This window comes from Myotis myotis, unplaced genomic scaffold (assembly GCF_014108235.1).
Source record: "Myotis myotis isolate mMyoMyo1 unplaced genomic scaffold, mMyoMyo1.p scaffold_m19_p_2, whole genome shotgun sequence".
NCBI classification, from domain to species: domain Eukaryota; kingdom Metazoa; phylum Chordata; class Mammalia; order Chiroptera; family Vespertilionidae; genus Myotis; species Myotis myotis.
Genome location: NW_023416324.1, coordinates 136,880,464 through 136,907,942, shown reverse-complemented (window position 1 = coordinate 136,907,942; position 27,479 = coordinate 136,880,464). Strand labels below are relative to the sequence as shown.

The window sequence follows — 27,479 nt, the reverse complement described above, 5'->3', positions numbered from 1 at the left end:
TCAAATCGCTTAGTTTCTATCTGAAAAGGCAAAACTTGCTTTCAACTTTTAAAATAGCACTCTCCCCTCTCTCCCCATGTAGGGTTCGGTCTGAGAGTCCGAGTCTGGGCACTTCTTACATAAATGTATTCAAAACAAATGCTTTAGGTAAGGGAGAGGGGAAGAGGATGCAGGGCATGCTGAAACGCTTAAAAAACAAAACAAAACAAAAAAAGGCTTGTGGAATCCTTAATCAGCCTCGATTTCCCAGCCTTTATCCTGTACACACTCATAGGTTTGTCCCGTTTCGTAAACGCTACTGGAAAGTCCTTGCTCACAAACTGACTCATCCTCCTTCCAGCACAGTGCTTGGCAAAGCGTAGGCGCCCACAAATGAATGAATGAGTTTGTAGAAGAAAGGCGGGAAAAGATTAGTTTTTGCCAGCTATGACACGGAGAACTGCAACGATCACAAAACAACCAAACGCACACTTGGACAAATGCCCATTTTCAACCAGCTCTCAAAAAGATTGCAGATCCGCACACTACCCGCCCCGCCCACGGGTGATAGGCGAGAAGTACCGTACCAGCTGTCAGGAAAACCGGAAATGCCTGGTCAGGCCCCGCGCATGCGTGCATCCGCTCAGCTCGGACTTCCTCTACTTGGGTCATCCAGTGAGAAAGCAGAGACTCGCCGGCCCGGGCCCGGACAGCCCCTCGCCCCTGCCGCTGCGCATGCGTCGTGGGGTGGTCGGCTCGCCGTGAGGCGGAGCGAAAGGACAGATTTCCTCCCGACTCCGCCCCTCTTCTTCCCCACCTGCCACGTACTGGGCCTGAGCTCTCGCTGGGTTTGGTGCGTCCGTGCGATTGGCCGGAGCCCGCGCGATCCTACGAACGAGGTGCGGCGGCTGCCGAGGGCAGCGGAGTGGGCCTTGACCGCAGCCACCCCCGACGCCCGAGAGCCCCGCGGCCTTGCACCGCTCGGGTCAGCGACGACCCGCGGAGAGGCGCCAGCGCGGCCTCCGCCAGCCGGTATGGCCGCTGGGACGGGGGCGCGGCCGCGTTCTCGGACAAAGCGGGCGGTGGACGAGGAGACGCCGGGAGGGCCTCGTTCGCTCCCGCCGGCGCCGGGCGGTGGGGCCGGAGGGGCCTGGCTGGGGGCTGGAGGCCGGGAGCTCGGAGGCCGGGCGGGGCCTCGCGGGGGAGGGGCGGCGAGGCCGCGGCGCGGGGCAGGGGGGAGGGCGAGGGGTCCGCGGTAGCGGGGGGCGGGTCTCGGGGGGCGGTGGGCGCTGCGCCGGGCCCGCAGGGGTCGGGCTGCCCGAGGGAGAGCAGGGGTGATGGGGGGCCCTGTGGGGGCCGAGCGCCTGACCGCCAGCGGGGACTCCTTGGAGAGGCGAGAGGGTGGCGATGGCGTCTCTGGGAGTAAGTTGGTCGGGGTCCCGCCAGAGGAACCTGTTTCTCGGCTGTGCTGGTGCTTATTCCGGCGCCGCCTGAAGGCCCAGTCCCGTTCTGTAGTGAGGAGGGTTGCTAACTTTGAAGCCTCGGCCTTGCTAGGCACGGTACAAAGCCGTTTAGGGTACGTGATCTCACTTAATCACAAGGATCCTCTCACAGATAGTCCCTTCTTGCAAGTGATGAAAACGAAGCTTCCAGAAATGCGTGGGTAAGGTCGCAGAGCCAGTGGTGGGATCTTCACCGTCTTGCTACGTTGCCCCTGGTCAGGCAGGAAACAAAAAAAATGTATTTGTATTGAATTTAGAGAGAAAGGGAGAGGAAGAGGGAAATAGAAACATCCATGATGAGAGAGAATCATCAAGTGGCTGCCTCCTGGACTCCCCCTACTGGGGATCGAGCCCGCAACCCGGGCATGTGCCCTTGGCGGGAATCGAACCCAGGACCCTTCAGTCCACAGGCTGACGCTCTATCCACTGAGCCAGACCAGCCAGGGCGCTTAGAATTTCGAAAGGGAAATTGCTACCCTCTTGGACGGGCCTGATCCCGCCCCCCCTGAACTTGGCAGGGCCCTACCCAGCGGGGTGGATTTGGAGGTTTGGCCCCTGGATGAACCTAGACCCTGGGTCAAGGGGTAGACTGCCTCTCCGTACTGCCCGTGGGCATGCCCCTGTGTTGGCCAGTGCTGAGCTCAGTGCTCCTGCTGGGAAGTTGCTCACCTTAACGGCTGGGTCATTTCTGGCCTTCAGAGGGCGTGGGGCTGGGACAGGGTGGGAGGAGAAAAGGCTGTCAGGGCCCAGCAGCAGTCCTGGGCACGGTTAGTGCATCCCCATGTCTACCTTGTGACTGAAGTTAGGGAAAAAGAGGACCTGAAATTATGCCGTTACACACACTATATGTGGGGGGGGGGGGGGGGGATTTCCCTGGGAAGGGAAAGTTCTGTGGCACCCTTAGTTTTGTGGTATGTGTGCATGCCTTCAGGAGGTGACGGCACAAACTGGGCACAGCCTTTGGAACGAAGCCCCAGTTCCTGGCCACAGGGAGTTTACAGTCCATGGCACACACCAAGGAGTGAGTGAGTTTGCAGGCAAACATGACAGATACAAAGTGAAAGAGACTCATGTTTTACCGTCCATAGGTGAGCAAGAATCCCCCCCCCTCCCCCCCAACAAAAGGACATACATACTAGAGCAAATAAACATAAATAAAAATTGGGATGGAAATGTGGTGTTTCTATTAACTGAGGAGGCAAGTATAGACTACTGTTAAATAGAGGAACTGGAGCAAATTGATCTGCAGGTCTGGTCTTTTTATTTTGATTAAATTTATAGGGGTGACATTGGTTAATAAAATGATACAGGTTTCCACTGTACAGTTGTATGACTCATTGGTGAGCAAGAATCCCCTCATAGTTAAAAGGACATACATACTATCAGTAATATCTGATGTTGGAAATTCCTTTTAATTAGGAGTATGTCTGTTTCGGGGAGTCACTTCTAGCTATATAATGAAGGTACATTGTGAAGGTCTGACTTAGGAGCTGACCTAATAGTACAGCTTTCTCCTCCCACTTCCTTCATCAGAACTTGATTATGTCTCATTCATGTTTTGTTCAGGGAACAAAAATCAAGTCTTCACCTACTGTATGTCAGGTTCTATTCTAGGTGCTGCTGAGAATAGATAGTACCATCTTGCTGAAGTTAAGCCCTGGTCCTTAACGACATTATTGCTGATTTACACAACCTGTAGGTACTAGAAGGTAACATTATTTTACTGAAGTTCTTTATTGCTCTCAGGCTGCAAGGCCCACAAGATGGAATCTTCACCATCTTGTTGAAGTAATCATACTTCAGAGCTTGGAACATAGCAGGTATTCCAGTAAACTTCCTGAACGAAGAAGTCAGGTTTGGCTAACAGGTAAAGCGGTTGTATAGAGGTTTCAGTTAATCACAGTCTTCAGAAGTCCATTGTGAAAGAGTGCAAAGATAAAACTAACTGTATTCTTATTTCACATTATGATAAGCACAGCATCCGAATCATGGATCACAATCCACTCTGTTATGAACTGACCTGAGAGTGTTAGATTCAGTATTTAATCTCCCCTTTTATGATGAGGCATTAAAGGTTTTTTAATAAAATGTAATCTCTTCAGAGGATGGTGAGAGAGTCTAGAGACATTCATTTAAGGAATAGTTGGAAGGATATAGGGCATTTATATGTAATATTCATGAATTGAATTAGGATTCATAAGTACTTCAAATATTTTAATGGTTGAGATGTGTTGGGGAGCAGGTGTGGTGCTTACACACACACATACACATACACATACATACACATACACACTAATTGTAGAGCACTGTGGAAACAAAGTATGATGTTAATTAATGAAATAACAAATTTAAGAGGAGAAAATAGAAAGCTGCCATAGTAAAGCATGAGGTTGAAGCCAGAATGTAGCCAGTAGGAGATAATAGGATGCTTTAAGTATTCGGAGAGATCTTTTGCTTGGGACAGGAGGAAGGAGGAGTTGATGCTAGGGAAATGCTCAGTGTTTCAAGAACATCTTGGTCTTGAAAGAGAGAGGCCTGGTGTGTTGGGAATAAATCAAAAGGTGGGCAAAGGTAAAAAGCAGGCAGACCAGTTTGGACCTTTTTACAATAATTCAGGCAAAAGATAATGGCTTGGATCAAGCTGATTAGAAGTGAAGACAGTGAAGTGATTGGATTCTAGAGATATTTTAAAGGTAGTGGCAACTAGATTTTGGGTTCCTTAGAAATTTGGTTGATGTAAGGTGTGAGGAAAAGAGAGGAACTAATTTTATATAATAGCATAATATGCTAATTAGACCAGCCATCCTTCTGGACGAAGCCAGGGCTGCAAGGGAAGCCCCGGTCCTGGGAAGCTGATGCCAGCAGCCGGGAGAAGGAAGGCCTACTCTTGCACGAATTTCATGCATCAGGCCTCTAGTATATACTGTATATAATCTTGAACAACTGGAAGGAAGGAATTGTTATTAACTGAGGTGATGAAGATTATAGGAGAAGCAGATTTTGGGGGGAAGACCAGGAGTTTGTTTTTAGACATGTTAAAATAGATATCTAAATGGTAATGTCAGATACGCAGTTTAACATTTGGATGAAATAATAATAGACATAAAACAATGAAACTTATGTTATTGTGCACATAATAAAGTTACCTCCAGACCATTTTAAGGTGAGTATGATAACATTGGAACAGTGAATCTCTTCTGATGGTCAGAATTTCTTAGATTCTAATAATAGCTTTGCTTTTCAGCTTTTAAGGTATGTTTTATAGCTGTTTAATAATCAAAACCATTTTTTCAGTGTTTCTCTAGAATTGTATATGTCTAACATCCTGGAGTCCACCATGAATGGACAGTTGGACCTAAGTGGGAAGCTAATCATCAAAGCTCAACTTGGGGAGGATATTCGACGAATTCCCATTCATAATGAAGATATTACTTATGATGAATTAGTGCTAATGATGCAAAGAGTTTTCAGAGGAAAACTTCTGAGTAATGATGAAGTTATCATAAAGTATAAAGATGAAGGTAAGAGTGTTTCTAAAGTTAGTTTTAAAAACATAAGTTTTATTATGTGTTCTTTTGCCAATATTTCATTGAATTCTCTCAGAATAAAAATTTCATCCCATTCATGTGATTTGAGTGCCCACTTCTTTTATTAAATGGGATGTTTATATAGTTAGTTTTCTTTTATAAGTTAAAAATAGCTAAGGAATATTATTAATAAAAGGGGTTTTAAGTGATAGAATACTGTCACATATATTTTTACAAGCATTTCTTTTTCTCTTTCTGCCTATGCAATTCTGGCTTCATTTTTGCTTTTAAAACCAAACTTTCACTCATATTTTCCAAAGTGGAAGGTGTCTCAGTAGGTATTGAATGAAAAAGGATTCCATGGTCAACTAAGCCTGGAAAAGCTTGTTTAAAAAAAAGACAAATGTATTTCTTTATTGTAGGAAATTATGCTGATGCAAATTGTCAGTTTATACTAGCAGGAGTGGGGAACATCTGGCCTGCAGGCCACATAGGGCCCGAGAAATCATTTGGTTTGGCATTAGGGGTGAGTTAATTAAATGGTTGACCAAATATAGCAGGCTAATTTTAAGTTGGTAATTTTGTTTGGCACACGAATGATGTTATAAATGTCCAAATGGCCCTTGGCAGAAAAAAGGTTCCCCTCCTTTGCTTTATAGCATACGGTATTCCCAGACTTATTGACCACAAAACTATTTTTATGGAGATGGATTTTTAACATGAAAAATGTTTTTATTTATTTATTTTATATTTCTTTATTGATTTCAGAGAGGAAGGGAAAAGGAGAGAGAGATAGAAATATCAATGATGAGAGCGAATCATTGATCGGCTGCCTCCTGCACACCCCCTACTGGGGATCGAGCCCACAACCCAGGCATGTGCCCTTGGCGGGAATTGAACCTGGGACCCTTCAATCTACAGGCTTACGCTCTATCTACTGAGCCAAGCTGGCTAGGGCCATGAAAAATGTTTTATCAAACACACAGTGGGACTACAGTAGTAGACTGTTTATTTCCTTTTCTTTAAACCTGTTTTCTTTGTTAACATCTCTACTGAAATTGTACTTTAGGTGGTTACCAGTATCTTTCTTACTACTGAATTTATTCCCAGTCTATTTTACTTTGACCTCAATACCCGGCTCTGCTGTCCATATCACCCCGTATTAAGTACTCTTATTCCTTACCATCTGTGACACTGTGCTTTTTTTCTTAATGTATGCTTTAACAGTATCCAAAACTAATTTTTGAGAGTCACCCATGATAAGAAACAATAAAGGAGAGCAATTTATTATTTACAATATACCAACTTTCATCTCTTCAATGTCCAAATATGTGCTTTAATTTTATCAGTTATAAATGTCTCTTTTTTTTTAATTACTTGAGATGCTTTGCTTTTACCTCAAACTTGGCATATCTTCAAATGTTTATCTGGCTTACTCCTAACTCCCTTATTTTTGTTTAGGTCAGGTCAGCCAGCTTTTTCTTTAAAGGATCAGATACTTACTTACTTACTTACTTACTTACTTATTTATTTATTTATTTATTTTTAAAGTATATTTTTATTGATTTTTTTACAGAGAGGAAGGAGAGGGATAGAGAGTTAGAAACATCGATGAGAGAGAAACATCGATCAGCTGCCTCCTGCATACCCCCTACCGGGGATGTGCCTGCAACCAAGGTACAACCATTTAATTAACCAAGGAATCGAACTTGGGACCCTTGAGTCCGCAGGCTGATGCTCTATCCACTGAGCCAAACCGGTTAGGGCCAGATACATATTTTAGCATGATTACATAAGCCCTGTGTCTTATCATCTTTTCTTTAAAACCTTTTAAAAGTGTAAGAATCATTTTTAGTTTGCTGTCTCTAAACAGGATTTATTCATTGGTTGCTGTTTGTGGACCCCTAACTTAGGTCCAACTGTCCATTCATGGTGGACTCCAGAATGTTAGACATATACAGTTCTAGAGAAACACTGAAAAAATGGTTTTGATGATTAAAATGGTCAGTGACCTGAAAGACTAGTGTCTACCCATCATTAGGGCAATTCTGTAAAAATCTTTTTTGCAACACTTTTAGTTACTGTCATATATATGGCTTCTCTGCCATTTGTGTCAGGGATGTTTTAAGGTACTTAGAATTAAAATTTGAACCTTGAGAATATTACTTTAACTTTTGATAAATAAGGAATTTTGGATAATCATTTAATTTTTTAAAAATTCTTTATTGATTTGAGAATGAGATGTATTTTAATAAACACTGCCTTTATAATTATTCAAAGTATGCATTTTTTGGAGACACCATATATATTTAAATTTTCTGGAATGGAAAGATGTTAATATGAACTAGTAATTTGTGATGTTGCTACCATGCATCTCCTGGTGACTAGTAAAAGATGACTTAATGCATTAATGTTAGCTATGTTTTGGCTATTCTTATAAAAGTAATAAGCAAAATTGGTGTAGTATTTTTTTGAACATACATTTTTCCTAGATCCCTTAATGTTTGTAAGGTGTTTTTTTTTTTTTTTAAGGAATTTTGGATAATTATTTAATTTTTTAAAAATTCCTTATTGATTAAAGTATTACAAGTCTCCTTTTTTTCCCCATTGACCTCTCCCCCGCCACCCTCTCCCCTAAGCACAAGCCCTCACTCCTCCCCTTACTGTCTATGTCCATTCGTTTTGCTCATTTGCATGCATATAAGTCCTTTGTTTGATCTCTTACTGTTTGTAAGGTTTTTATGGGAGATTCTAATTATGCAATCTGGGTTTTGGGTATTAATTTAATGTAGATCCTAGTTTACTATTGATGCAAGTTTGAAACTCATTTCTTTTTTTTTTTTGTCCAGATGGAGATCTTATAACAATTTTTGATAGTTCTGACCTTTCCTTTGCAATTCAGTGTAGTAGAATACTGAAACTGACATTATTTGGTAAGTGGTAAACTTTCTAATAAATTTACTATTTTATTCATTGTTTTTTATTAAAGACTTTTCTAGCTTATTTACTTTTAAAGACTCAGAATTAAATGATAAGTTTTGAGCTGTATCAGAATTTTTGAATTAAGGCTTAATTATATATATGTAACTATAATTATACATATATATATATGATTAATAGAAAGTAGTCATGTTTGAAATTCCCCATTTGCTCAATTATCCTAAATCTCTGGGCAGTGGCTGCATCTGGCCTCGATGTTACCTTCTTCATGGCCACCTGTTTTTGTGTTAGGCCCTGCTGCTAGATGCCACGCCCCCACCAGTACACAAAATCTGTGCACTGGGCCTCTAGTATTAGAAATAAAAAGAGGCATAACTACAAAATATAGTAGAAACTTAAAAAAATCTATGACTACTGTGAATAACTTTCAATCTGAAAACTCCGATGACATGGACAATTTCCTATGTGAATTTAATATATAAGTATTTCAAAAATAGCAAATTTGTCCCAATAAACATTGAAGAAATCAAATCAATTCTACTAAATATTTAAGGAACAGATGACCCCAAATTACGCAAACTATTCCAGAGAATAGGCAAAGATGGAATCTGAAGTAACTCATTTTAGGAGGTTATAATTTTAACATGAAAACCACTCAAGGAAAATGCAGATTAGTCTCACATAAACCTAGATACAAAATACTACTAATAATAACTCAAATTCAGCAGTGAATATTAAAATGTATCATTGCCAAGATTTTTTTCATCCTAGGAATACAGGATTGATTTAAATAAAATCTATTAACACCACTGTCCATATAGGGGCAAAATTGAACCATCTTCTCTAAAAGAAAAAGTATTCAGACGCCAGTCATGTTAAAAAGTCATAGCAAACTAGGGATAGAAGGGAAGTCTTTAGCCTTATATTGGGCAACTATCACAGAACAATTGCTATGTACCCTAATATAAAAGAATTATAAAATGTAACTAGAATACTAACCATACTTATAACAAAAAGATAATGAGATAAATGTAATGAGGCAAGATTGTTATGGAAAAATGTGTAAAATTTTAATATAAATCATGAAGCAGGGGGATGGGTTTTGGGGAGAGCTTGCCAGGGAAGTTTAATTATGTCTGTATAGTTTTATTAATGATCAGGAACAAAGATGGAAAAATATTAAATTAATGAAGATGTTAATGAGTTTATCTTTTTGTGTGCTTGAAATAATTCATTAAAGTCATAAAGTTATAGTCATACTAATAAAAATACATAATTATGGAATAGGGAATTTAAATTTATAACACATGGTGTTCCAAGGGCCACTAAATAGATTACTTCAGATCATAGGCCATATGAGGGATATATCTGCTGGGTTCTTCATACAAAGACCACCAGGACCACAGCTGTAGTTGAACAAAGTTGGGTGTATTTGCATTAATTTTATATGGATACAAAAATACAAAAAGGACAAGGTAAGCACAAATAACTTAGAAGGAAGACAATAATAAAGTGCAGAGATTAACTAGAAGTCAGGGAATTGACTTAGCAAACCTCTATTAAGTTTATTCAAGAAGTAAAAAGGTACAAATAAGCAACATTAGAAATGCAAAGGGACATAACTACAAATATTTCCGCAGTGACTGTTTCAGTAAGAGTGTGTTAGAAAGGGTTTTTCATAGGCCTTGGGCTTGTGTTAGGTGATTTTTGATAAGGTTCAAGGAAGTGGGGCTTTGTTCTAGATTGGATGCTCTCAAGAAGTGGTAGGAGTGGTCCTGTGATTGGGCACCTTAGTAGATCTAAACCAGAGGAGTGAATTAAGGCTAAAGCTGCAATTGTTAAAAAGCAGCAGTTACTCATATTAGCTAGGGATGTTTGGTAATTTTTATGGTTGGTCAGCGTTCTTGTTTTTGTCTGAGTTCTCACATGACTATGGAATGGCTTTGTTTTTGTCTTGATCACAGTAACAGAGTGATCTGTTCTGATTGTTGGTGTTCTTTGAAGTAGTTCATGTTCAGCAAGAGAACTCCATAGCCTACCTGAGTGCCAGGCCAGCTTCCAGCAGCATTACTGCCTGTCTTACAGTACCAGGCCAGTTCCTGGCTGCTTTTCTCTCTCAGATATTAGAGAAAAACCAGTAATCCAGTAAAAGCTAAGAATTAATTGATACAGGTAGGAGATGATACTGAATTTCCTCATAACTATATAGGGAGTATGTAAAATACTGGTGGTTGTGTTCTAAAAGCTTACATTAGTGGTTTGATGTTTGAAATATATTTAAGAATCTCTCTGAACCTTTATTTTCAAATAGATTTCCTTTTCTAATATGGTGCCTTAGGAATTTGTATATATGTGTACTGGAAATGCATAAAGCCTTTTAGTTTAATTTTTGAGCCCTTATCTTGAGGTTTGTATTCAGAGCCTGGTGTTACATTTTTTTTTTTGTTTAATTCAGCTGAAAGTCATTTGGACAAAATGTAATTAAATGAAGTAATGTTGCCTTCATTAAAAACAAACTGATTATTGAGAAATCTCTTGACTTTTTGTTACTCACATACTGCTTTTGGAAGTACAGTTGACTTGAACAATGCCTTGTTAGGGGAATCAACCCCACACATAGTTAAAAATCTGCATATAAATTTTGAGTCCCTAAAACATTTGCTAATAACCTACTGTTGACTGGAAGCTTCACAACACAAATAGTCAATGAACACATTTTGTATGTTATGTGTATTATAATACTGTATTCTTACAATAAAGTAGTCTAGAGAAACAAAAATTTTATTAAGAAAATCATAAGGAGGAGAAAATATATATGCTGTATTTATTGAAAAAAATTGTGTATATGCATAGTTCAAACTCGTGTTGTTCAAGGGCCAACTATAAATACTTTTAAGGATGGTAGTGTGGATTCATGAATTCTGCATATTTTTGTTTTAACAGGTTACTTTTTAGGTCAGTTATTTTAGGTAACTAATTTTTTTAGGTCAAAAGTAGGCAAGAGGGATAGCAGACCTATTAGTCATGTACCTTTTAACATTAAAGTGTAGAATAATGTGTTTATTGTGTTATTTCAAGAATATAAAAGAAGAGGGTGAGATAAAATGAGTTTTTGAAGGTGTATAATTTCTATTAGAACCAAGATGGAGGTGTAGATAAACACTGGTACTTGCTGCCTCCCACAACTACATCAAAATTACAATGAAAATACAGAACAACCATCATTCAAAATCGCCTGAAATCTGACTTAATGGAAGTCCTACAACTAGAGAAATAAAGGAGAAAGCACCTCAAGACTGGTAGGAGGTGCGGAAGTGCGGAACAGCCTGGTCCAACACCCACGTGGTGTTTTTTTTTTGTTTTTTTTTGTTTTTTTAATAGGGAGAGCTATTGTGGTTGCAGAGGCTTCCTATGAGAAGCAAGGGTTCCCAGCCCCTCACCAGACTCCCAGCCCAGGGTTCCAGTACTGTGAAGAGAAGTCCCCGTAACTTCAGGCTATAAAAACCAGCGGGGATTGTGGCTGAGTGACGTGGAGGCTGCTGGAGACCCAGCATTCCTCTTAAAGGGTGGGCAACTTACACGTCCCACTTCCTCTGCTTCCCAGTGCTGGGCAGCAGCTTTGGGGGACCCAGGGACATATGGGGAGGAACTTGATTGTCTGGTATCGGGGAAGGAACTCGGGGGCAGCTTTCTCCTAGATGGGGGTGCTCACAAGGGTCATTGTTCCTGTGCTGGGACCTCCCCTGTCACAGATGATTGGCAGCCATATCTGAGTTTCCATCATCCTGGCCCACATTGTTCCCTCTGCCCTGGTGATCCCCTGGGGTCTTGCCCCATCCAATTTGCAACCCCACCCAAGCTGTTTGCTGCTGCTTTTCTATATAAACTAGAGGCCCGATGCACAAAATGCATGCAAGAGTAGGTGGGTCTTCCCCTGGCTGCTGGCACCAGCTTTCCTCTGACACCCAGGACCTGGGCTTCCCTCGCTGGCAGGCACCCGGGACCCAGGCTCCCTTGCACTCCCAGCTTCGTCCGAAAGGATGTGCAGCCTAATTAGCATATTATGCTTTTATTATTAGAGACTAGAGGCCCAGTACATGAAAATTCATGCACTCGGGTTGTGGGGGGGGGGGGGCCCTCAGCCCGGCCTGCACCCTCTCACATCCTTGGGGGATGTCCACTTTCCACCTGCAGGCTTAAGCTGTCAGTCAGACATTCTTAGTGCTGCTGCAGAGGCGGGAGATGCTCCCGTGAGCCGGCTTCTGGCTGAGCAGTGCTCCCTCTGTGGAAGCGCACTGACCACCAGGAAGCAGCTCCTGTGTTGTCTTCTCCCTGGTGGTCAGTGTGCATCATAGCAAGTGGTCATTCTTGGTCGTTCCACTGTTAGGGTCTATTTGCATATTACCCTTTTATTATATAGGATTATTATATAGGATGGCTGTTCTGGCTCCAGCTTCAGACTTTCTTAAAATCTCCGAAACAAGCAGCAGCTGGCATCAGCATGCCCCAAACCTATCAATAAGAGGCCCAAGAACTAGCACTAGCACCAGCCTGCATTGCTTCACAGCTGGACTTTCCTGGGCACTTCCAAGCGCAATACTAGTAGCGACCATCTGCAGATCTCTTTTAGTTCCTGCTGGGTGGCCCCAGGCAGTGGGTTGACTTTGAAACTCCTAGGAGGCCCCAGAGCCAGTGCACCTGGTAGACAGCTTTAAGCCATACCACATTACAACTCTACACATCCATAAGTGACACTCTCCTGGGGCAGACTCAGTGAGCACCAAAGCTCCACTGAAGCAAGCCCTGCTCCATAGGGGTCCCTCCTGCACAATAGCTCTTCCACTGTAGTCACAGCTGGTCCTCATAGGCAATTGGGCTGAGCAATCAAGGCTCAGATGCAACAAAACTGTGCACACAGCCCACACGGAGGTGCACCTAGAGTGCTCAACTCAGGTGGCTAGGGAGGTTGAGCCACTGGGCCCTACAGGACACCTATTACACAAGGCCACTCTATAATTCCAGGAGACATAGCAGCTCTACCTAATACATATAAACAAACACAGGGAAGCAGCCAAAATACAGAGACAAAGAAAAATGTCACAAATGGAAGAAATGGAAGAAGGCAAACTACTGATACAGAGTTCAAAATAATGGTTATAAAGTTGCTCAAGGATCTTAGAATTTCAAAGACATGCAAAAGGACCAGTCAGAAATTAAGCATACACTAACTGAAATAAAAAATAATTTACAGGTATTCAACAGTAGAGTAAGGATTCTGAGAATCAGATTAACAATTTGGAATATGAGGAATCAAAAAACACCTAATGAGAAGAGCAAAGAGAAAAAAGAGTCCAAAAATATGAAAATAGTAAGGAGCCTTTGGGACAACTTCAAGCATACCAACATTCACATTATAGGGGTTTCAGAAGGAGGAGAGAGACAGCAAAATATTAACCTATTTGAAGAAATGATAGAAAACTTCCCCTACCTGGTGAAAGAAATAGACTTACAAGGGCAGGAAGCACAGAGTCCCAATCAAGAGGAAGCCAAAGAGGCCTACACCAAGACGCATCATAATTAAAGACTAAGAGAGAATCTTAAAAGCATTAAGAGAAAAGCAGTCAGTACCTACAAGGGACTGCCCATACGACTCTCAGCTGATTTCTCAATAGAAACTTTGCAGGCTAGAGGGTGTGGCAAGAAATATTCAAAGTGATGAATAGCAAGAACCTACAACCAAGATTACTTTATCCAGCAAAATTATCATTTAGTATTGAAGATAAAGAGCTTCACAGACAAGAAAAGCTAAAGGAGTTCATTACCACCAAACCAGTATTGCATGATATGTTGAAGGGTATTCATATATATATATTTTTCTTGATTTCAGAGAGGAAGGGAGAGGGAGAGAGAGAAACATCAATGATGAGAATCATTGATTGGCTGCCTCCTGCATGCCCCCTACTGGGGATTGAGCCCGCAACCTGGGCATGTGCCCTTGAACGGAATTGAACCCAGGGCCCTTATGTCTGCAGGCCAACGCTCTATCCACTGAGCCAAACCAGCTAGGGTGAAGAGTATTCTTTAAGAAGAGGAGGAGGAGGGTTATGGGACCCTTCAGTTGCAGGCCAATGCTCTATCCACTGAGCCATACCAGCTAGGACAAAGGATATTGTAGAAGGAGGAAGAGGAGGAGGAAGGGAAGATGGGGGAAGGAGGGGAAGGAGGAGGAAAAACGGAGGGGAAGGAGGAGGAAAAATATGAACAATGAAGTGGAAACAAAAAAGAAGAAAAAATGATGAGCAATAAAATGGCAACAAATACCTATCTATGAACAATTGAATATAAAAATCAAAATAAGTGAACAAGAAATCTAATGAACAAAATAAACAGATGAATAAAACAGAATCAAAGGCATGGAAACATGGAACAGACTGACGAATGTTAGAAAGGGAGGGGGTGGAAGAGATTAACTAAAGTTCTTATATACATACTAGGGGCCCAGTGCATGAATTCGTGCACCTTGAAAGGAGCTGTGGGTCGTAAGGCTGCGGTGGGCACAGGGGCGAGTTTCAACTCATCCTCCGTGCCCCTGCCTGGCCCCTCCCGCCACAGCCCCCAGTCTCCTGTCTGCCTGGAGCCCCGCTGCCGCTCCCAGGCGCTGAGGGCACCAGCCCCGCTCACACCCGCTGATGATGCAAAGTGATTTGGATCTGGCACCAGCAGCAGGTGTGAGTGGCAGCTGCTGCCCTGATTGCCCCTCAGGACCAGGGGGAGGTGGAGAAGCCCTCAGGGGCAATCGGGGCAGCAGCTGCTGCTCGCTCCCACTGATGGCGCTGAGCAATTGGGACCGGCGCCGGGTGCCAGCAGCAGGCGTGAGTGGGGCCGTCGCTGGCCGCAGGTGTGAGCGGCGGCTGCCGGCCCTGATTACTCTTCAGGAGCAGGAGGAGGTGGAGAAGCCCTGAAGGGTGATCAGGGCCAGAAGCCACCGCTCACACCTGCTGACGGCGCTGAGCAATCGGGCCGGTGCTGGGTGTGAGTGGGGCTGTTGCTGGCAGCAGGTGCAAGCAGCCGGCGGGACCGCGGCGTGCAGGAGCAAAGAATTTTCAGCAACCACGAGAGGCTCTCCCCGATGACAGCGATTGGTGCCCCTGCCTTGGTCTGGTGCCTCTGATCACCTGCTCCACCATCCCGCAACAACCGATGCCCTCCATGTTCCGCATGCGCCCCCTGCTGGTCAGCGCACATCATAGTGACCAGTTGTTCCCCTATTTGGTGTATTTGCATATTAGGGAGATTATATATATATATATATATATATATATATGACCTGTAGACACAGACATAGGGTGGTGAAGGCCTGGGGTGGGATGGGAACCGGGAGGAGTGGGCAATGGAGGAAAAAGGGGGACATCTGTAATACTCTCAATAATAAAGATTTAAAGAAATGATACCAGAGCTTTCTATAGGTTTTAATTTATCTTACTGTCATTAAATTCTTCTGAGAAACATTTTAAAGAGTGTGATCATAAGCCATAGATATGGCATCAGCAAAGACTAATGAATATGTATTTTTTCCAAAAAGTAAATTATTAGCAATAAATAATTCTTTCCTTAAAAATAGTTACCATTCAAATGACATTAATAAGTATCTTGTTTGATTTTGTTTCACTTTTTAAAGAAATTATATTTATCTTTTCTTAGTGCATATTATTCTGTCAATATACTTACTCAAAAACATTTCCTAATTTTCACCAAATTAATTCTTTTATTCCAGTTAATGGCCAACCAAGACCCCTTGAATCAAGTCAGGTGAAATATCTCCGTCGAGAACTCATAGAACTTCGAAATAAAGTGAATCGCTTATTGGATTGCTTGGAACCACCTGGCGAACCAGGACCTTCCACCAGTATTCCTGAAAATGGTAGACTGTGATTCCACTTTTAAAAAAAGTCCTTCTTACATCTTTTTGCAGAATAAAAAACACACACTCTTCAGTAGGAGTTCAGATGGCACTCCCATTGTCAAATCTTTTTATTTTTGCCTTTGCTAGTATTCATATATGTATTCCCAAACCTGGCTGTTCATCAGGATTGTCGGGGGATTTTATTATACCAACTAGAGGCCTGGTGCATGAAATTTGTGCCCTGGAGGGGGGGGGGTCCCTCAGCCCAGCCTGCACCCTCTCCAATCTGGTACCCCTCAGGGGATGTCTGACTGCCGGTTTAGGCCCATTCCCTGTGGGATCGGGCCTGAACCGGCAGTCGGACATCCCTCTCACAATCCGGGACTATTGGCTCCCAACCGCTCGCCTGCCTGCCCTCCTGGTCACCCCCTAACCACTCCCCTGCCAGCCTGATCGATGCCTAACTGCTCCCTTGCTGGCCCGATTGCCCCCAAGTGCCCTCCCCTCCCAGCCCAATTGCCCCCAACTGCCCTCCCCTGCCAGCCCAATTGCCCCCACCTGCCCTCCCCTGGTGGCCCAGTCACCCCCAACTGCCCTCCCCTGCTAGCCCAGTCACCCCCAACTGCCCTCCCCTGGTGGCCCAGTCACCCCCAACTGCCCTCCCCTGGTGGCCCAGTCACCCCCAACTGCCCTCCCCTGCTGGCCCAGTGACCCCCAACTGCCCTCCCCTGCTGGCCCGATTGCCCCCAACTGCCTTCCCCTGCAGGCCTGGTCGCCCCCAACTGCCCTCCCCTGCTGGCCATCTTGTGGCTGTGGGCGCTGCCATCTTTGAGGGCGTGGTAGTAAATTAGCATATTCCTTCCTTATTGGCTGTGGGCACCACCATCTTTGAGGGCAGGGCAGTCAATTAACATATTCCCTCCTTATTGGCTATGGGCTCTGCCATCTTTGAGGGTGTGGTAGTAAATTAGCATATTCCTTCCTTATTGGCTGTGGGCACCACCATCTTTTAGGGCGGGGCAGTCAATTAACATATTCCCTCCTTATTGGCTGTGGGCGCTGCCATCTTTGAGGGCAGGCAGTCAGTTAGCATATTCCCTCCTTATTGGCTGTGGCTGCTGCCATCTTTGAGGGCAGGCAGTCAATTAGCATATTCCCTCCTTATTGGCTGTGGCTGCTGCCATCTTTGTGACAGTGTGAGGGTAAATTAGCATATTCCCTCTTCATTAGATAGGATTCCTAGGTCTTATTATAGGCCTACCAGAGAGCAGGACCCAGGAATCCCATTTTTAAAATGCTTTCTTGGTGACTGAGTCTAGTTTTAGACCTCTGGATTTGTGATGTAGGTCATTTTTCATGGTTCTCAACCTTCCTAATACCGCACCCCTTTAATACAGTTCCTCATGTTGTGGTGACCCCCAACCATAAAATTATTTTCGTTGCTACTTTATAACTAATTTTGCTACTGTTATGAATCCTAATGTAAATATCTGATATGCAGGATGTATTTTCATTGTTCGCGACCCACAGGTTGAGAACCGCTGCCTTAGATTCTTGAATCCTTTTCAGTGTAATAGTTAATGAACCTTAGGAATTGAAATCATTTCACTTCAATTGGTATGCAAGTAGTTTCAAGTAAAAAATAATTCTAGCCCTGGCTGGTTTGGCTTAGTGGTTAGAGTGCTGGACCAAAGGGTCATGGGTTCTATTCCTAGTCAGGGGTTCCTGGTCAAGGGCACATAACCTCTGGTTGTAGGATCCATCCCCAGCCCAGGGTGTGAGTGGGAGGCAACCAATCGGTGTCTCTCTCTCTTTCTCTTTCTCTTTCTCTCTCTTTCTCCCACTTCTCTCTCCCTTCCACTCAGTCTAAAAATCAATGGGAAAAAGATCCTTAGGTGAGGATTAAAAAAAAAATCTAGATTAGTATATTCTAATGGCCTACTATAAAGTTTATCTTAAACACAATTTTTAATTAAAATATGCAAAGAAAAATTAATTTTTATTCCCATTTTACAGATGACATGTACTGTTTATATTCAGATGAAACAAGATTTATCAGTAAATTTGGAACTGACAGAAATATGCAGCTATGCATGATTTTCAGTGCTCTACCTTTGCAGTGGTTCTTGGACACTTGCTTTCTCTATGAAGCAGATAATGCGTAGGCTACCTTAGATACTGATTGATCTGTTACAGTAGCTCTAGCAGTTAGCTAATGGAGCAACTAGTAGGCGGGTGGACATATATTGTGTTTTCTGATGGATTTAGTTTGCAATTGGAAGGATGCGTAGGTAGGGGAAGGTAGTAGTGTGAGGGTGCATAACTCGTAAGATTGATGTGATATGCTCTTGGGGTGTAGCCTTGGAATTAGAGGAAGGAAAATTGGTGAGGATGATGGATAACTGGTGGACTTATTTTAAAAAAGTATTCGTAGGAGTTTTCTTCTAGAAATTTAGGAAATGTTAGTATAACCAGTGGAATGATAGAAATGAATGAGAGATACAAGCCCTTATGTGCTTATATTCCCCTTAGTACTTATATTTTTTTACAAGATACAGTGGGGCCTTGACTTACGAGTGTCCCGACTAATGAGTTTTTTGAGATACCAGCTGTCTCTCCGGGGATTTTTTGCATTGAGTTGACAGAGTAATTTGAGTTAACGAGCTCCTTAACGAGCTCCTTAACGAGCTCGGTCTCGGAACGAATTAAACTCGTAAGTCAAGGCCCCACTGTAAATTTTTCTTGATTAAAGATGTGATCTAATAACATGTTTATTTACTTGCTTAGTAACAGAAAAAAATTGATTACTAACTGTTAATTGAGTAAATCGTTGGCAATATTCTTTTTACTTGTATATTTTGTTCTGTTTTTATATCTTTTTTTGTCTTGACCTCAGGTTCCTATTTGTAAAATGTAGGTTATTCTTGAATCCCTTTACTTTTACAAAGTAGTAGTATAAATACTTATTGAGTACCTTAGTATCCTTAGAAGAAAAAAATGGTTTAAAAGTAGCCTGCTCATATTTAAATTTTATTTTTCCATTTTAAAAATAGTATATTATGGAAAAATTTAAAGATATATAAAAGTAGACATAATACTGAAATGAATCCCATGAACCTACACCCAACCTCAAGTCATAGTCATCATCATGTCATCTATACTCCACCATATTTCCACTCCTCCCATATTATTTTGAGCAGATCCCAGACACATTTCATTTTGTCTGTAAGGGTTTAATTAAATAAGTATTTGAAACAAAAACATAGCAAGTTAAAATAATGTTTTTAGTGTATTGGTTGGCTTGGGATTTCCATGTAATCTCGTAATAGACCAGTAGACAAGTAGAAATAAAACATAAACGTTGATAATTGTAACTTTAGTTAATATCTTCTCCTTTTACAAAATAAATAAGTGTTCAGTATGTGTCCGATATTAGGGTATAGGTCTTGGGGCTCCAAGAACTAAAAAAAAAGTAAAATTTTTTTTCTCTGTTTGTTAAGGAGCTTATATATATTTTTTCATCTGATAATCTTTAGGGAAAAATGTTGATATAATTTTTTGAAAAAGGTGTTATTTATCTTGTGTTTCTTTTTCACTATTTTTTATAGTTTTAAAATTAAAAATGTAAATAAGTATAAAGAAGAAAGTAGAATGATCTCCAATCTTGTGTTCAGAAATACTGTTAACGTTCCACACTATATATACTTTTATACAGGGTGGACAAAAGTAGGCTTACAGTTGCTTGTATGGGAAATAATATAGTAATGAATAAATAATAATACAAGAATAAACTGTTTTGTGCGCTCACAACTGTAAACCAACTTTTTCCCCACCCTGTATTTCCCTATCTTCTTTTTGTTAGCCCTTAGTGAGTATAGATAAAATGGAAACAAGTTTTTGATTTTTTCCTCTTATAGATACTATGGATGGTAGGGAAGAAAAGCCTGCTGCTTCTGATTCTTCTGGAAAACAGTCTACTCAGGTTATGGCAGCAAGTATGTCAGCTTTTGATCCTTTAAAAAACCAAGATGAAATCAGTAAAAATGTCATGTCAGCATTTGGCTTAACAGATGATCAGGTTTCAGGTAAGTTAGTTCCTTCCTCCCATTCTTCATTTGATCTCACTTTCCTTCCCTCCCTTTTCTTTTCTAATAGAAGGATAATTTGGATATAGTGAAGTGCACAAATCTTAAGGCTCAGTAAATTTTACATATGTATACACCTATATAAAACCCCAACTATATCAAGATGTAGGTGATTTCCAGTTCCCAGAAAGCATTCTCATACCCTCTCCCAGTTAGTAGAAAACTCCTCTTCATAGAATAACCACTATTTGGTTTAGGTAAATTTTATCAATTTTAGAAATAAATCAGAAATCTTATTTTTTAAAAATAATATCGTTTCATATTTGTTTCATGATTAAATTATATTTACTGTCTTGGTCTCTCTTTTGATCTGAAATTAGAGAAATTCAAATGTACATTTCTGGTTAAATTGCTTTAGTATAGAAAATGCTTTTATATGAATATACTTTTTAAAAGTATTTTTACTGACTTCAAAGAGGAAGGGAGAAGGAGAGAAAAACATCAGTGATGAGAGAGAATCATTGATCGGCTCCCTCCTGCATGCTCCTTATTGGGGATCAAGCCTGAAACCCTGGCATGTGCCCTTGACTGGGAATTGAGCTGTGACCGCCTGGTTCATAGGTCAATGCTTAATCACTGAGCAACACCAGGCAGGCTATATGAATATTTTAAATCTTATAATAATATCTATACTGTGATTTCTTCCTTTTTATATTTTATTTCTTTAACATTTTTTGCTTCTTTCTCTTGGGGTTCCACATACATTGGAGAGCTTAATATTGTCCCATAGGTCTCTGAGTTTCTTTTTTTTTTTCTTCACTGTTTTTTCTCTCTATTCTTCAGTTGAGGTGATTTCTATTGAACTCGCTTCAAGTTTACTGGTTCTTTCTGCCATTTCCATTCTGCTATTGAACCTTTCTAGAGAATTCTTTTTTGCTTTTAGCTCTAGAGTTTCCATTTGGTTCTTTTTATAGTTTATTTTTTTCTGTTGAGATTGCTTACCTTTACATTCATTAAGATTATTTCATTTTAACTCATTGAATGTAATTTTACTTAATTCTTCAAAAATATTTATAATAGCTGCTTTGAAATGTTTGTCTGCTATATCTAATATCTGGGCCAATTTTGAGTCACATTCTTTTGCCTGCCTTTTTCCCCTGAGTATGGGCACATTTTTTCTAATATTTTGTATGCCTGATAGTGTTTGAAAACTGGACATCGTGTTTAATATGTTGTAATGACTTGGCATTCTTTTTGGTTCTTTTGAGAATTTTTTTGTTACTGTTGCTCTAGCAGGGAGTTAACTTGTATGGACTCAAATTGCTCATTTTGTCTTCTCACGGAGTTATGGCAGCTGACATCTCTGCTCAGTACTTTCAGCTCTAGGAGCTGCTTTTTTTCTGAGCCCTCTTGGCTGTCTCTTGCCCTACTCCTAACTCTGGTCAGCTAGGAATTTGGGACTTGGTTTATACTCAGATTTTTGGTCTCCTTTATTGGTGGTCTCTTACTTTAAGGATTTGGCCTTCAAATTTCTAGGTGCTTGGCTAGCCATGACGTTAACACTGTGGCTTTCTCTTCGAGCTGCAGAGGTCAAGGCTTGCATTTCTTTCCCATTGTAATCCCACTGAGGGTAAACGCTTCTGATTTCTGCAGACATTTGGTTGACTTTCAGTGATTTTTAAATAGTTGTTTTCTTTTATTTTGTTCAGGTTTTTAGTTGTTACCTGTGGAATGGTTTACCCGACTAGTTTACTTTGCCATTATTAACAAGAAATGTAAGATTCAGTCTGTTAATTTTATTTTTCTTTGGTACTTTTATGAGATTATTCACTAGAGAGAATTGTGAAATTCTGAAGAGACTCATATTTGTATATGATGTATGTTCTTGACAAAAGAAGACTATAGACAAATCACACAGCTGAAAAACACATTTTTAAAGCAACTGAAACAAGTTAATATTACAGCTTCTTATATTTAAAACTTCAAGAAATGCTAGAGAGAGGAGTAAATAATTATATATGAGATCAGTCTTAAAATTTTTTATTAGAATATATTATGTGCCAGACCAGAATATTACGGTTAATACAATCACATTATTTGCAGATCATTTTTTCTGGTAGTTTTGCGCATTGAAATACAAAAACTATACACGTTGAAGACATGTCAAAATACTTTGTAGTTATTCCGGTATGATGTGGTGAAAAACTCATCTATAATAGTGAATGGACAGGGGAAGGAGGGATGAACTATTACAGATTGGATAATGTACATTAATTACGTGCAAGGGAGAAAAGAGCAGTCAAAGTAATACATTTTTTAAAGATAATAACTTTTTTATAGGAGGGATGTGTGTATGAATTTGTCTACATGTGTGTAGGTGTCAGTGAAACAGGAGCAGTCAGCCATTTTACTCTGGTAATCATCAGTTTCTCTTGTATTACCACTGCTGTTAATCCTACTTTAGGTTCTCATCAGATCTGGACTGTTAGCTGCCAACTGTGTGCCTAACATAGTGCTAAGTTCTGGGATATATTAGTGCAAGGGTTAGGTGTTTGCCTTCAGGGAAATTAGTCTACTAGCAATAGCAAGCAAGTACTTATGTGGAGCTTTGTAAGTGGTAATACTTTAATAAGCTCTTGCTAAATAATCACTTTTATAAACACTTGTAACTTATTCTTCCAGGAACCTTATGGAGTAGGAATTAGTATTTCTTTTGTACAAATGTGGAAACTGAGGCACAGAAACAGTTACTAAGTGGAAGTACGAGGATTCAATCCTAGGCAGTCTGCCTCCAAAACCTGTGCTTTTAACCACTCTCCTATATTTTCTAAACAAAAAGAACTTAAAGGAGTAAACATATCACGAGTTGTCTTCAGAATGTCTTTTTTGACTGTCACATTATTGGAACTTTAGTGAATTTTCTCCATTTACTGCTTTGTTTATGATTTTGGAACAATATGGGTAGCTCCATGGATAAGAGAGGTAGGGGTTGTGAGGCAGATGAAAAGAATCAAAAAGGAACCTGGTCAAAGAGCTTGTAGTAAGAGGGAAGATGGAATCTACTCAGAAATGCAAGGCAGAAGTTGGTAAGAGTCATAATAAAGGTATGCTCTATAGAAGTTCACAAGAGGAAAAAGTATTTATGGGTGAAGAAGTGTTACTAGAACTGTGGAGTTATAACTGAGTTTTAAAGACTGTTGTATTTAGATGCGTGAAAATGGGGCAGTGGAGGGATAGTGGTAAGTGAGATGCAGGCAGAAAAAATACATATATTGGTGGAATAGGGAATAGATTAGTTTAGCTGAAGGGGGCATGTGAGAAGGAATTGTGAGAAATAGTGTTTGTATCCTTAAATACCAAACTATAGGGTTGTATTTTCTTTAATGGGCAGTGCCGACCCATTAAAGAATGAAATTATACTTTTGGTTGACCTACAAACTAGATCGCATGATGTGGAGGACATTGGTATTGCAGAGATGAGTTTTGGTTTTTGCAGGGGGCGGTTACTACTCAGAAATACAGCACTCTGCACTTTATAGGAAAGGATTTCCTGTTGTAGCTGTGGATTCTTAAGAGACTGGAGCAAAGGAATAAAACAGGGGTCCTCAAACTTTTTAAACAGGGGGCCAGTTCACTGTCCCTCAGACCGTTGGAGGGCCGGACTATAGTTTAAAAAAATACTATGAACAAATTCCTATGCACACTGCACATATCTTATTTTGAAGTAAAAAAACAAAACAGGAACAAATACAATATTTGTATTTGCATGTGGCCTGCGGGCCGTAGTTTCAGGACCCCTGGAATAAAATATATATATTAACTGTAAAATGCTGCATTTACGTATATGTTTATTCTGTAGTACTTTTATTTTTAGTCTCTTTTAACCATACTTATGAATTGAGCTTGCTGGGGAATAGTCTTGCATTAGAAATTGAACTGACTTTTTATGACCATCCAGGGCCACCCAGTGCTCCTGCAGAAGACCGTTCAGGAACGCCTGACAGCATTGCTTCCTCCTCCTCCGCAGCTCATCCCCCTGGAGTTCAGCCACAACAGCCACCATATACAGGAGCTCAGACACAAGCAGGTCAGAGTGAAGGTAAAATAGAGCTTAGAGCACATGTGCAGAAAAGTACACATGCAGAAATGTTTATTGCAGCGTTGTTGGTAATGGTAAATGCTTGTATTCATGCTATGAACACAGGAGGGAAAGATTTTGATTTACTAATATGGTATATTTTGGGGTAAAAAAAAACACACCAAATAGAACAATATGTTATGTATGCTTCTGATTATTGAAAAGAAAAAAGAACCTAAGAAAGTATTTATGTGAATAAAACACAAGGTGAAAGATCTGGAAGGATTCATATCAGTCCGTGATGACCCTGGGGTCAGAGGTGACTCATTGAGGTGATACTTTTAATTTAGGTGCTACTTTCTTTCTTCTCCCTTCTCCCTTATGCAACTGTGTATTACTTTCGTAATTTAAAAATATTTTTAAAATAGAAGTAAAGCGTATTTATCTTAAGGGTAGTTTTGTTAATAATGTCTTTTGAGGGAAAAAGTGTATTTTAAAATCAAATGTTTTTTCTTTAAATGATGTGTGCTTAGATGGTAATTTACTCTGTGGGTTTTGATATTCTCTCACTGTAAATTGTGAAAATTGGACTAAACCAGTAGTTTTAAAAGAAAATCTAATTCTGAATGAAATATAACTTGTAAGCTCAGTATTACAATATTATGATAAAAAGGGGGTCATTGCCATATGTCAGCGATTTTTCAATCTTTTCTATCTCATGGCACACATAAACTAATTACTATAATTCTTCACACCAAGAAATAGATTTTTTGCTGACCTGACAAAAAATAAGTATAATTTTGATTTATTTACAAAAACTATAATGGTAGTATTTATCTACTATTTTTGCTCCAAAGTGACTTTTAAAAAAATCAGGTGCCCATATAAGGATTTCTGGTACCAAGAATTAACCAATCAGATGCAACCTTAATCTGTGATGTTACCAATAAGATGCAGCTGTATTATATGACATATATTTATGGTTCAATATAGGGCATTCACACCAGATAGCTATTGCTGTGTTGGTTGTTGTCATTTTTTTATTTGATAGTCTAAGGCAGCGGTTCTCAACCTGTGGGTCGAGACCCCTTTGGCGGTCGAACGACCCTTTCACAGGGGTCGCCTAAGACCATCCTGCAGATCAGGTATTTACATTGAGATTCATAACAGTAGCAACATTACAGTTATGAAGTAGCAATGAAAATAATTTTATGGTTGGGTCACAACATGAGGAACTGTATTTAAAGGGCCAGAAGGTTGAGAACCACTGGACTCTAAGGGAAAAGAGGTCAGTTCCCTGACTAAATAATCAGGTATTGCATGTTTTAAAAAGTCTTGTGGCACACCAGTTAAAAGTTGCTGCCATATGTGAAGGGAATTGTGCCACAAGCTCAGGACAGCAGGCACTGGGGTGCCTCATTTATACTCTTGGAGCTCTGCCGATTGGCTAAGTATAGTAGTTTCCCCTTTTCCATAGTTTTCTTTCTGCAGTTTGAGTTACCCGCAGTCAACTGTGGTCTGAAATATTAAATGGAAAATTGCAGAAATAAATGATTTGTAATTTTTAAATTACGCACTGTTCTGAGTAGCAGGATAAAATTTTGAGTCATTCTAACTAGGATATGAGTCATTCTTTTGTTCAGTATACCCACACTGTATATGGTTATACCTGCTGTCGTGTTATCACAGTGCTTTGTGTTCAAGTAACCCTTATTTTATCTAATAATGGCCCCAAAGCCATTCCCATAACTTACATTCCAGTATATTGTCATATTTGTTCTATTTTATTATTAGTTATTATTAATCTGTTATTGTGCCTAGTTTATAAATTAAACTATAGCATAGCTATGCATAGAAAAAACATTTTATATATATATATATATATGTATATAGATAGATAGTTGGGTACTCTCCATGGTTCAGGTATCCATTTGGAACATATTCTCTGTGGATAAATGTGTGAGAATTATTGTAGTTACTCATCTCTAGGGTGCCTTCCAGATATTTAAATGTTGGTTCTGTGAATTGCCCATACATAAAAGTACACATTTCACTTGAAAACAAACACTAGGTGGAGCTCTAACTATTTGTATAAAGGCGCCATGTGGTAGTAAGATGTATTTTCAGCAACAGAAGCAAGTGAGTGCTGGCTGCCTGCTGCACTTCAGTTACAGTTAAAGTGTCACTGGATGCTGCATTGACTTTTTTTAGTAGCTGTCTCTTTCTGCCAAAAATATGCTATTTTACCATAGTCATTTTAAAAAATATGTTTTTATTGATTTTAGAGCGAGAGGAAGGGAGAGGGACCGAGAGATAGAAACATCGATGAGAGAGAAACATCTATCAGCTGTCTCCTGCACACCCCCTAATGGGGATAGAGCCCAACATGTGCCACGGTCAGGTGTCCTGACCGTAATTGAACCGGCGAACTCTTGGTGCATGGAATGACGTGCACCCAATTGAGCCACACTAGCCAGGCTACTCCCAGTCTTTTGATCAACATTAGATAGTTTGAATATTTTTGAAAGAATTAGTCAACATGAAATTTTAAAGATTTAAATACTAGCTAGATATTAGAATGAGAGCTCTAAGCATTACATTGAGATAAATCCACCATTACAACTGTAAAGTAGTAAAGATGATAAAGACATGAATCACGAAAAACTTGTTTGGAAATCACAGGTAATAAAAGTGTCTGAAGGGTTTCTCTGTAGGAACTGTAGTCTACTGACATAAATAGTACTCTCATTTCCAAGTACACATCCCCAGTGTTAAACAGGTCTACCATTTTTAAAAAGTTCATTGAGGATCTAATTAGGCTTTATCAGATTCCACGTGATTGACTAGGATCTTCAGATGATGGAAAAGCAAACTGTTGTCAAAATGCCAAAGGTGTCTTTGAGGTCTGGAATGAAAGACATCATGTACTGTAATTCCTTGCTACCAAAGAGTCCATTCATATGGTAACCAAAAAAGGTTCAAACCTTTAGATGACAAATACAGTGTTTTAGGAAAGATATGGGAGCTATTAATGTGTGTCTCTTAGATTTTTATTTTTTGACTCACTTGATTTTTATTGAACATTAGCAGTACATACCTATTGGTAGTTGGGTTTGAAAACACTTGTTAAATATTCATTAAATTGTAAAATGTCTATTCATTGACATTTAAAGGGGAACAAACATTCTTCTGTCTTTGTTACTCAGTATGTTTATGTGTTTGGATGGGCAGAGAATTAAATGTGCCTTAAAAGTATTGTTTTTCTACTGAGTTAAACCTGCCTCTTCTTCTTGTCTTTTTTAGGTCAGATGTATCAGCAGTACCCACAGCAGGCTGGTTATGGTGCTCAGCAGCCACAGGCACCACCGCAGCCAGCACAGCAGTATGGCATTCAGTATTCAGGTGAGCAGGTGTCCAGAAGGATCTGGCTCATGGTTTTTGAGCTCTTGCTATACTCACTAAACA

General features: G+C 40.3%; 1 protein-coding gene across 7 annotated transcripts in view; it reads left to right on the top strand.

The window, feature by feature from the left end:
* The first annotated feature begins 625 nt into the window (after positions 1–625).
* Positions 626–27,479, top strand: part of TFG (trafficking from ER to golgi regulator) — a 32,010-nt gene continuing 5,156 nt past the window's right edge. For 2 of the 7 annotated variants that reach the window (XM_036347667.1, XM_036347666.1), the window contains exons 1-7: positions 628–1,011; positions 4,776–5,002; positions 7,858–7,941; positions 15,723–15,869; positions 19,769–19,936; positions 23,895–24,023; positions 27,318–27,416. In XM_036347667.1, the coding sequence (XP_036203560.1) occupies positions 4,795–5,002; positions 7,858–7,941; positions 15,723–15,869; positions 19,769–19,936; positions 23,895–24,023; positions 27,318–27,416 (835 nt within the window). In that variant the 5' untranslated portion in view covers positions 628–1,011; positions 4,776–4,794. Of the gene's footprint in view, positions 1,012–3,227; positions 3,349–4,775; positions 5,003–7,857; positions 7,942–15,722; positions 15,870–19,768; positions 19,937–23,894; positions 24,036–27,317; positions 27,417–27,479 lie in introns of all 7 variants that reach the window. The other 5 variants (XM_036347665.1, XM_036347662.1, XM_036347663.1 and 2 more) reach the window with 4 other exon arrangements.